The sequence below is a fragment of the Budorcas taxicolor genome, chromosome 2 (genome assembly GCF_023091745.1).
Source record: "Budorcas taxicolor isolate Tak-1 chromosome 2, Takin1.1, whole genome shotgun sequence".
NCBI lineage: Eukaryota > Metazoa > Chordata > Mammalia > Artiodactyla > Bovidae > Budorcas > Budorcas taxicolor.
Genome location: NC_068911.1, coordinates 163,488,243 through 163,500,584, shown reverse-complemented (window position 1 = coordinate 163,500,584; position 12,342 = coordinate 163,488,243). Strand labels below are relative to the sequence as shown.

Here is a 12,342-nt window from a genome sequence, read left to right as displayed (position 1 = left end):
CATCTGTTTGTCATTTTACTTTGCACTGCTAGATGTGGACTAAATCCAATCTGTGTCATTTACTAGTTATTAATAATTTGAGAACTTGCAGCACCTTAGACAAGTTGATTACATTTAATTTTCTTCATCCATGAAGTTTTAGACAAAAGCATTCCCAACATCTTTTCTAGTTTCTACTTCTTATAAGAATCATATTATGAAGGAAACACACACACACCAAAACCCTGAATGGCCTTTTAGAAATAAAAAGCACATAATTCATTAGCTGGATCTGAGTATCCTTGGTAGTAGCCTTGGTGGTAGAGACCTTAGCAAAGCCTAAAAGCAGCTCAGGGAAGACATCTGCTGCTGAAACTGGGAATTGACCACATGTGTGAGCTACAGTAAATACAAGAGCAGAAATGAATTTTGTTAATTAGAGATCAAAGCATGGTCAGGTTAAAAAGGGAAAAAAAAAAACCAGTTACTCAATTTCTTGTGTGGCAGAATATACACACGAGGTGACTGAGTTATTTTTGTTTTTATATTGTGTCTAAACTTAGAGCAAAACTAAGGAAAGGCTAGCATCACAGGTTGGCTAGAATGATATGCCAAAGACAACAGGATGGAAACAGAACTACTCAGCTTCTAATCTGCTTCCATCTTTTGTCTCAAGAGAATGATTTTTAGACCAGAAAAAGTAATGTTGTTAAAACTGATCAAAATGTAAAATAGGTGAAGAGACTGGCTACCTTAAATGGGTTCAAGTCTCTAAGCTAAATGAATCACATCCCTGAAATAGAACCTATGAATATAATTATAGAACCATCCCTGACAAATCTGAGGAAAAACAGAAAATGGCAAAGGTACAAAAGGACCTAAGTGGCAAATATCCTAACGTTCAAAAAGAGAAAAAAGGGATGGGAATCAAGAAATTTACACTGTGGAGTCTGTTGTAGATCTCCTGAAAAAACATGGAATAGCTTAATACAAATAGGTTTTATCAGATCTTAGAAAAGAAATCAATGAACACCTGATACTTCTATGAATTTACTAAAATCAGTAATAACCAATTAACCACATACTCTGTTTTAGAGGTACCAGACTAGTTGTTTAGTCACCAAGTTATATCCAACTCTTTTGCGACCCCATGTACCATAGCCCTCCAGGCTCCTCTGTTCATGGAATTTCCCAGGCAAGAAAACCAGATCTGTATAAATACCACATCTTCAGGATTTAGTGAAAGCTCTCCAGTGTCTTTGTGAACAAGCTGGACAAATGAGGGTTAGAGGATAATACACTGAAGGAGATTAGTATTTTGTTAAACCACCTCCTTCAACAAAACTGACTGGTGAAAGGAGAAACCTATTAGCATGCTATATGGATCTGTGCTTTGCTGTTTTAGCCAACATTTTTATCCAAAATAGGAAAAAAGTATTTAGTGTCTGCAGTAAATGGCTAACTTTGCATCTTAGAGACGGTTCTCTAACCAGTTCAGTGGATGTTGAATGAATATTTGTTGGAAAAACTATATATGTATATGTATTTGTTGAATTACATTACAATCTTTACAACAAAGGTTCATTCCAGGAACTTGGGGTAGAAAATCTGTACCAGAGATTAAAAGAACATGAAACTCATCTTACTTGTTCCTTCAGATTCCCATCCCTACATTACAGTGCAATTTCATCACAATTCCCAAAAAAGGGTATCCAATATCCAGCAGTATCCAAAAAAAGAGCTGAAAGAAGTACTTTTAATTTTCCTGTGTTGCACTTTAAAGTACCTTAGGGAAAAGAAACTATGTGAGATCAGAGAGCAGAACTATTTTAAGAGGTGTTATTGTACCTATCGCCACTATTACAATTGCCACTATTCACACCCACTTGACTAGCACTTACTAGTGCCAGATACCATTCTAAGGGCTTTAGATATATTAACTCACTTAATTGTCAAAAAAGTCTTGGATACTATTACTCTACCTTTTTTACTGAATTTTACAAATGAGGAATCTGAAATTCAAAGAGGCTAAGTAACAAGCTCTAAGTCACTCAGAGTTTGAGTGACTCAGTAAGTGGCAGAGCCAAGATTCAATTCTGGCAGGTTGGTTTCAGAGTGTGTCCCCTGGATCACAACCATACTATAATGCCACAGGCATCTCGATATCTGCAAAATTTTCACTCTTCTGCATTTTAACAAAGCCTATTACTTTTCACTCTCATTAAAGAGCTTCAAGAACTCTACACGGTATGAAAGATAGCATCCCATTTGAATTACCAATATATCAATACATGAGAAGTGGACTACTACTTCTCAAATAGCACCCCAATCTCTTGAAACATACTGGCTTCTTTTTCAGAGGAACAACAACAACTTTATTATTAAATGGTCCACATTCTGAACCTAGATAGATTTCTCAGAGAGTTAGTTGCTGTGTAACTACTAATTACACATAGAAATGGAATATAAACAGAATCAGAAATTAGAAATTATTACCTGAAGAGAATGAACCCAAGTGATTCTACTGCTGCCCTCCTGACGTCATCATTAACATCGCTTACCTAGGAAAAATTTCAAAGGATGATTACATTATATACTACATGCATTCTATTACTACAATCATTATATTATATGCATTCTATTGCTAGAATAAACTGATATGAGTGGCCCACATCATTTAAATGTAAATTAGATCTTATTTGTATATTATACCATAGCTATCTTCCTATTCAGTTTCACTTTCAGCAGTTTCAGTTACCCACAATCAACTGTGGTCTGAATTTATTTATTGAATGGAAATTTCCAGAAATAACTCACAAGTTTTAAACTGCATGCATTCTAAGTATCAAGATGAAATCTCATGCTGTCCTACTCTGTCCCACCTGGGATAGAACCCTTTGGTCAGTGTATCCAAGCTGTATTTGTTATCCACCCACCAATCACTTAGTTAACCCACTCATTTATCAGATCCACGGGGTTTTACAGTGCTTATATTCAAATAGCGTTCCCTGGTAGCTCAGCTGGTAAAGAATCTGCCTGCAATGCAGGAGACCCTGGTTCGATTCCTGGGTTGGGAAGATCCCCTGGAGAAAGGACAGGCTACCCACTCCAGTATTCTAGTATTCTTGGGCTTCCCTGGTGGCTCAGCTGGTAAAGAATCCACCTGGGTTCGATCCCTGGGTTGGGAAGATCCCCTGGAGGCGGACATCCACTCCAGTATTCTTGCCTGGAGAATTTCTAGGGACAGAGGGGCCTAGTGGGCTGCAGTTCATAGGGTCACAAATAACCTCTAGTTTACTTAATAATGGTTACTTAAAGTTTATTATTGTTTACTTAATAATGGTTAAGTTTACTTAGTAAACTTACATTATTTAATTTACTTAATAATGGTTTACTTAATAAAGGTTATATTAGTTTACTTAATACTGGCCCCAAAGCACAGAAGTAGTGATACTGGCAATTCAAGTATTCTCTTACTATGCCTAATTTATAAATTAAACTTTATAACAAGTATGGATGTATATATGTATATGAAAAAACAGTATGTTTCAGTACTATCCATGGTTTCAGCCATCCATTGGTTGTTTAAGAACATATATCCATGTATAAGGCGGGGGGACTACTGTATTCCTCTATTAGAATGTTTTACCCAAATTTAGAAAGATTCAACTGAGAATTTCTTCATTTCAAGACTTAAAAGCCTTTACAGCTTGGTGAAGTTTAAGATTCAGGGATAGTTTTAAAGATTATTTCAGCTGTACCCATAGCATTTGTGGCCCACACCAAAAATCTAATCGTTCTGTCAATGTTGTTTAAAAAAAAAATATGCCCTAAACTTAAGCAAAATACAAACATCTAGAACATACCACATGCTGCACTGATAAATAATAAATTGCTAATAAATACTATATGATGTGAACATCTCTAGGAAGAAAACAATATTAACAGTACTAAACTCTTCCTTGCACAGGAAGATGATCTTGGGTCTACCTTTTCCCAGCACCAAGATGGTAGAAACGTCCTGGGTGGAGACACAGGGAATGTCCACTGTGTCATCAGACAACATTATTGAAAAACTACACCTGAACTGGGTGACTATGAGTGGAAAAAGCCTACTGGAAAACATGGGCACTGGCTCTCCTGTGCAGTGTGTCTCCTGTCACAGAGCATGTCCCTCAGGGTTACCTGGAAGCTAACTTCACAGGCTGTAAAAAGAAGTTGTTTCTATTGTTCATCAGATTTTCCTACCCTGGGGTAGCTGCACACATTCACATGGTCTTGTCTCTTACTAACGAGGGTTTTCCTTGGGACAAAGTTCCAGAAGTTGCCTGAATGACTTTAAGGATTTCTACTCAAATAAGACACACCATTACCTGGAAAAGCTAAGTGAACCTGGTGCTCGGTTATGGCTGACTGTATTCAGTGGAAGAGAATATGAATCTGAGACCACTGGTGGTGACTATGTGGTGTGGGTGTTATAGTCATCAACACATTGAGGGTCCATCTGCAAACTTTCCCTTTCATCTCTATACAAGAAAGGGTTAGAATACTTACAGCAACATGTAGCAGGCGTCGAATAGCTTTGTTGTTACCTGAGCCACAATAAGCCATGGCTACAGTATACATTCCAGATCGTCGAAGAATTGGATCCTAAGAAATAATTCAACATCATCAACTTATTTCAAATAGTAACTTCTTACAGGCTTAGTTGCATTCATAAGGGGAGCTGGGTTTAGGCAGAAAATGAACTAAAAGAGAATCATTTTGTGGTTGGTAGTTTTCTAAACGAATGGGGAAACTAAAGGCTCTAACATGCGAATAATTAACTACTTTTAATTCCCAGTATTCAGTGCAACATACCTATGCTGCCTCACACTTTTTAGGACGTATAAACTCAAGCCCAATACCAACTGCCCTATGATTCTTTCATTTGTCAAACAACAAAGAAGCCTGCTTCTAACTCTACATTCTAATTTGCTTTTTACCTTATCACTTAATTCTTGGGCACTGAGCAATGAGTGGAAGAGATATGGAGTTTGATGGCTGAGCAAAGTAATTAGTAGTTTTATCAATAAACTATAGCAGTGGATTTTTTAAAGTCAGATTATAGAGGACAGTACTGGAAGATCCCCTGGAGAAGGAAACGGTAACCCACTACAGTATTCTTGCCTAGAGAATCCCATGGACAGAGGAGTCTGGTGGACTACAGTCCACAGGGTCGCAAAGAGTCGGACACAACTGAGCGACTTCACTTTCACTTTCACCTACTATATGCAATATAGTAAAAATCGTTTCACTGTTGTAAAAACAAGACACACACACACATCTTGGTTTTTGTTTTTACAACAGTAAAACAATTTTTACTATATTGTATATGGTAGGTAGACAAGACAGGGGCTTCCCTCGTGACTCAGTTGGTAAAGAATCTGCTTGCAATGCAGGAGACCCGGGTTCGATCCCCAGGTCAGGAAGATCCCCTGGAGAAGGAAATGGCAACCCACTCTAGTACTCTTGCCAGGAGAATTCCATGGATAGAGGAGCTGGGCAGGCTACAGTCCATGGGATTGCAAAGAGTCGGACACGATTGTGTGACTAACTTTCACTTTTCAGTTTTTCAAAAACAAGACAAAAGGCAAAGGAAAAAAAACCCATCCAAATAAATAAGTACAGAGATGGGCACTGTTTTGTGATGAAAAAACAATGAAGCAAACTTTGTATCCCATCAAATGTTTATGAAATCATCCCCAAAACGTTATTTCTAAAATAAATCAACTTACAATTTCTAAAGAACTTTTCTAAATCTGCTTATTTGAAAACCACTGAAGTCTTAATCTCAAATTAGTCCTGCTCACCTCTTCTAATCAGTGTTTTTCTTGCCTAAATTTTATTAGGCTTTATATATCTTTCGAGAAGTTTCATCGATAAATGTACCTAGGAGTTATGATGGGAACAGAGATAATTTCTAGTCAAGGTTAAGTGTTTCTATAAATGTTGGATATAATAACTGAAGGGTGAGGAAAAGCAGGGAGGAAAGGATGAATAATATGTGATCTCACCTTATCACGGCAGAGAGATTCAATGAGAGCATCAGCCTCTTCCATCCTCCCGTACATCACTAATGCAATGCCAACTGCAAGACCACGGAGAATCTTCTCATGTTGAGTTTCCTGTGCATAGCCGACCATGTCCTCAATAGCCTGGGCATTTTTAGAGCCCAACATAACCAAACCTAGGGCCAGGCCAGCTGCTTCCCCTAGTGAGTAGAAAGCAAAACATTAAATAATAAGAGTTAGGTATATAAATAAAACATATTCTATTGGAAGTGCTAACTATTAATGTGGTCATGTATGGATGTGAGAGTTGGACTGTGAAGAAGGCAGAGCGCCGAAGAATTGATGCTTTTGAACTGTGGTGTTGGAGAAGACTCTTGAGAGTCCCTTGGACTGCAAGGAGATCCAACCAGTCCATTCTGAAGGAGATCAACCCTGGGATTTCTTTGGAAGGAATGATGCTAAAGCTGAAACTCCAGTACTTTGGCCACCTCATGTGAAGAGCTGACTCATTGGAAAAGACTCTGATGCTGGGAGGGATTGGGGGCAGGAGGAGAAGGGGACGACAGAGGATGAGATGGCTGGATGGCATCACGGACTCGATGGACGTGAGTCTGAGTGAACTCCGGGAGATGGTGATGAACAGGGAGGCCTGGCATGCTGCGATTCATGAGGTCGCAAAGAGTTGGACACGACTGAGCGACTGAACTGAACTGAACTATTAATAGCTATCAGAATAACCATCAGCTTCTGTAGCATTTTTTTCAAATCATCAGCTATAAAGAAGGATAGTTTATATGGAAGTCCATCCATATATTTATACCTATTTTCCTTTTAAATTGTGATAGGATACACCACGAAATCCTGCAGTGATTTCAAATGAAATACTATGGCAATATTTTTTCTACATTATCACCAAGCAGTATAGATAGTCCCAGGATACAAGGAGATCGCTCTAATAAATTTCTATTTGCAAAAGTCAGTAATACAGACATATACACAAGATATACTATTTTTAGAAGCCTATTTATCACAAAATATATTTTTATACGATGAATTTGATAAATGTGGCAAAATTAACTCCCTCTACAAGTAGAGAAATCTATTAGATTCTTAAGAGACCACAAAATATAGGCAGAAAACAAATGTTACGTTACTTAATCCTACAGTACGTCATCTTTGGAAAGAATCACTTACCTGTCACAGCATCATCCTGATAGAGGTTTGTTTTTAGCAAATCATACACATCCTGGCGTGCGGTCCCCATGGCAGCCAAACCAAGGCCTAGACTGCCACCATGCCGAACGATCTAGAGAAAAAGCACGGGCTCCATTTATCTGGTACACGGTACTTAAAATCCAACCTTTCATTGTACTTTCAAAATATATTGTGCTGTTGGCATGGAGAGCATTTGGCCTAGTGAATATTATCAAAGGATACAGAGGGTCAGTGGTAACCTCACAATTTCAGTTTCAAAAGAATGCTGCCTGCTGATATAAAATAATGGGGAGTTATAAACGACTGAGTGACTGAACTGAACTGAAGGAAATGAAGACAAAGTGGAGACAGTACAGCTCTCCTTTAATAAGTTTACACAAGAAGGGGAGGAGACAGATGACAACAACTAAGAGAGAGAAGCAACTGCAAGAAGAGTCTTTTTAGGGTAGGTAAATATGCTTATGAACTGAGGGAGGAAGCACAGAGCAGAAAAAGGACCCTAATGGAACATGGTTATGAAGAAAGTGGGAGAAAATGGTGTCAAAAGCAAAAGTTAGTCTTTATTTGGAGAATATGTGTGTGATGATCCGTTACTTCTGAATGTGCAGTATCCTTTTATTAGTGACAGTACCCCAGTCCTGCTTGGGGAATATTCCTCCCTACTGGTTCAAATCTTGGTGAGACTGTCATTGAAAATAAATTCTCATACTCCCCTGTGGAAAGTGTGGGCCTGTGACTCTAGAGAAGCCAATCAGATGCTCCTCTGGAATTTTAATCTTTCTTAAGTGGAATGACCCAAGGACCAAAAACATTTCAAGTTCATTTATCCTGACAGCAGAGCCTCGAAGAGATCATTCCATTAGTTCCTATTACCAAGATTCCCAGAATCACCCTGCTTTAACCTTTGTGAGAACTAGTTCACCAGCTTTCCTTTAATTATATAAGCTAGTTCCAATAACCTCCTTAAGTTGGTCAGCAGAGGTTTTTGTTGCTGGTAATCAAAAAGCTTTATCTGATAAGAAAATTTTTACCTGAGATCACCAGAAATTTAAGGCAGAGATATCTATAAATTATATAAGATTTGTGGATAGGGGCATATTAGCTGAGACAGACCATCCTACTGATCTCAGTCTTTTCACTGAAGTAGGAAGTTTTCTGGCTCACTGAGCTACTCTCCCAATAGCTTTTTAATAGAGACTACCCTAACATAAAGGTTTAAAAAGTCTAAAATCCTATGTCATGGCTCCTTAAAATAAAAACAGGGATGCTTAATAAGTTTTTCCAAAAGAGTTACATTTAAAAATCACCAAAAAGCTTACACAAGCAAGAATTCTGACTCCCAAAAGAGTACAGGCAATTTTGGAGGGGCTTTAGTTTCCTATAATATAACAGAAAATCACTTATGTAACATAACAAGACTCCAAAGTGTCTTACAATGCATACAGTGAACATTTTATAAATATCTGATACTTTATTTCACTTTTCATACGTAAGGTTTAAGGGACTGGAAACACAATTTTAGCTTATAGAGGAGGAGAGGAAATTACCTTTAAAAGATAAGATTCTATGAAAACAGTACTTTAGATCTGGGAATGTAGATTTGGAAATCCTACAAGATTTCTTCTATTCACTGAAATAATTTGGCAAATATAATGTTTCCCTCATTCTTAAGTAATGGGAATTTAGTTGTGCATTATAATACTTACGTCATTGCTGGCATTCTTAAGCTGGTTAAGCAGATAGTCAATTATATCACCACCATGATTCGCATGGATGAGACCTAGTGCATAGAGACCTCCACCTTCCTGATAGGCTGACCCTGGAGAGGTGTCCTTGGGCAGGTATGTTGCCATTAACTGTAATGCTTCCTTCTCATGACCCTGTAAATGTGAGCCACCACAGAGGTGTCAGTAAAAGAAAGTGAGAGAAACATTTTCTATGACTACTGCTTTTTCTCCAGAGTGAAGGAGGAAGTGGAGTTCTCTCCTAAGCAACTTTATCACTCACAGGAGAAGACAGCTCTTAAGTGATCCTAAATCACATCCTAGTTAGAAACAAATGCTTCCATTCGCCTCCTCTGTTTTATAATATTTCCCCAAATTTATCTTAGACTCAGGAAATAATTATTTCAATTCATCTTTTAAGAAACGGCTTAGTCTTCACACAAAAAAGATGTCTACTTCTTATTAAAAATAAAAAACCACACATTTCTTATTTACTTTATCCTTTCCTGTATAAGGACTGACCTAATTTAACAAAACGTACTTGTCAATGCATTATAGTAAACATGTTTCTCGCTTTTTTTTTTGCTGCACTACATAGCATGTGGGATCTTAATTCCCTGGTCTGTCCACTGAATTGGATACTCCGAGTCTCAAGCACTGGACTGCCAGGGAAGTCCCTATTTTTTTGTTCCTTAACTCAAGAAAAATTGTTTCTGTTCTGATGCCTGCTCACAGAGATCAGTATGTATTACCTTATGAATCACACCCAAACTGGCTGTAGCTGTAAATTTTGCCCAATTAGTGGCTCTGGCTAACCATTCCAAGTTATCTCTGTAAGAAAACAAAATTTAGCATTATTACTGAAATGAATTTCATAAAGCTTTTTATAACACTAAAGTCAAAGCTCTAACATTTTTACCTTGAACTGTTAAAAACCATTTTACTTTATGGATTTCAAGTTACTGATGATTCTGTTTTACCTCTTATGGCCTCTTAATATTCTGAGGACTCTCTAAAAACACATATGTAATTACATTATGAACAAAAGCAAAACTGTATCAAACTTCAGAGGTTAATATATTACATTAAAAAATCTGTATTCAAGGCAACTAATGAAGAAAATTAATTTTACCTCAAAACAGGTAGTTAAATGCAATGAAAAAAATTTATAAAACAGCAAAAGTAGAATTTAAAATTCAGGACTGGCAAGGAGGTAAAGTTCCCCACATCCATGTAATACTGCCAACAGAGTGTCTGTCAGAGACACTTTTAAACTGAAGTGGGAGCCTGTGAGTACATTTACCTAAGAAACTGGTCACTGGTAGTGCCGCAGTGCATAAAAGAGTTTGCTATGACAGTTGCCGTATGACAGACAGAATTCCTTACTGCATCCTAAAAAATAAACACAGATATTTATCATTTGTATTCATACAAATGCAAGCTTGCATGTAAATACGCAATAAGAAGCACTATTTTGTGGTGAAAACATGAATAAACTGAATTAGCATTTAAAATATGAATCTTGGAAATTTCTTTATAAAGATTAAATAGCTAGCTTATTAAAAAACAGCAAGTCAAAAGTTTTACTTGTGGTCTTGAGGTCAATAGATTTCAGGTAAGAATTTAATAGTAGATATTCTAATTGTTAGTTTCTAAATAGTTTGCCATTTCTCTTTGACATCCTGCTCAAGGTCTCCAAGAATGGATGTAACCTGAGGAGCAATGGTGTACCTCTTCTGGCACTATACCTCTGTCAGTCACCAAAGCAATTTTGTTTAATTCGATTGCACTATAAAGATAAGCATCAGAAAACTGTCATAGATGCAAACTTTGCTCTTGCACACTTGTAAGAATTATTTTAAAAATCATTTTAAAAATCCAGAGAAGCATGATTACATATACCTCAATCAAAGAACTTCATATTAAAGAAATAATATATGATTATATAAAATGACTTTGGGAAAGGATTTGGGTAAATAACACAGGCAAGACAGGAAGATTTTTCATAATATGTATCTTTTCATACTAAAATTTTTTTGGAACCAGATGAATAGATCATCTGTTCAAAAATTAAAATGAACAACTGTCAGGATGAATATCTCAGCAAAGGTTACAATATCAAGATTAAGATCCCCTGTTCTCAAGGAGTCTGCAGTTCACTGGGAAAAACAAACACACAACCTGTATTAATGCTTTGACTGTGGTATCTGTCCAAATGCCACATGTACATATTCAAATAAAAGCTAGCTATTACCATATGTAAAGTAGATAGCCAATATGAATTTGCTGTATGTCTCAGGAAACTCAAACGGGGGCTCTATATCAACCTAGAGGAGTGGGATGGGGACGGAGGTTCAAAAGAGAGGGGATATATGTATGCCTTGAAGAAGGAAATGGCAACCCACTCCAGTATTCTTGCCTGGAGAATCCCATGGACAGAGGAGCCTGGCAGGCAGTCTATGGGGTCGCAAGAGTCAGACACAACTTAGCAACTAAAACCAAACCATATGTATACCTATGGCTGATTCATATTGAGGTTTGACAGAAAACAACAAAATTCTGTAGAGCAATTATCCTTCAATTAAAAAATAAACAAATTAAAAAAAAAAGTTAGCTAAAAAAGTGGGGTTAAAAAAAAAAAACCACTAAACTTCCCAGTGACAGACTAACACAAAAAACAGGAGTTCAATCAGTATTAATTCCCTTTCTTCTTCAGTAAGATCAAGTGTCTCTCCCATTGTTATTTTTTCAAAAATGTATTTCCTTGACAGAATGCAATAAATTACTCAATAAGAAATAAGTATTAAGTACTTATAGTCAACAAAGAAATAAATATAAGAAAAAAGCCTCCATTACAGATGAATTTTCTACCTTTGTGTTTTTTAGAATCATGAGATCTGTATTATTGTTTCGTATTAAAAACTGTAGATGTAACTCAATAGCCATTTCACCACTTAGAATTTTAATCATTTTCAAAGTCTGGTCCTTGGGCTCTGGACTCTGCCAAAACAAACAAAAATGAAGATTATATTACTGAAATCCAGTAAGCTAATTTTAATAGCCTTAAACCAGTGAAATTCAGTCATACACATAAAAAAAACTTAAGCATGCTTCCAATACAAAAATTTTTTAAAAAATCTTTAAAAGTAATGATGAAATGCAGGAAGAACTATTTTATACTTAGTCAACTCATAGTTTAGGTGAGAAACTCTCTCTTCAAAATTGAGAAAAAGCACCTTTAATCAACACATAAATATGATCTCACGAATTATACCAAGCCACCAACACAACTCGTTCCAACCACAAGAAGAGTTGAAATTTATATACCTGATAACCAGTAACCAAAAATTCTGATATAAGAAACATTTCAT

The 12,342-nt window shown here is 36.7% G+C and overlaps 1 protein-coding gene across 1 annotated transcript in view; it reads right to left on the bottom strand.

Annotated features, from left to right (window-relative positions):
- PSMD1 (proteasome 26S subunit, non-ATPase 1) overlaps positions 1-12,342 on the bottom strand; it is an 83,745-nt gene that overhangs the window by 55,578 nt on the left and 15,825 nt on the right. Inside the window, exons 9-16 of the mRNA XM_052657062.1 lie at positions 11,843-11,971; positions 10,275-10,363; positions 9,724-9,802; positions 8,954-9,127; positions 7,227-7,338; positions 6,036-6,232; positions 4,534-4,629; positions 2,476-2,540 (exon numbers count right to left, since the gene is read on the bottom strand). Of these exons, the coding sequence (XP_052513022.1) occupies positions 2,476-2,540; positions 4,534-4,629; positions 6,036-6,232; positions 7,227-7,338; positions 8,954-9,127; positions 9,724-9,802; positions 10,275-10,363; positions 11,843-11,971 (941 nt within the window). The remainder of the gene's footprint in view (positions 1-2,475; positions 2,541-4,533; positions 4,630-6,035; positions 6,233-7,226; positions 7,339-8,953; positions 9,128-9,723; positions 9,803-10,274; positions 10,364-11,842; positions 11,972-12,342) is intronic.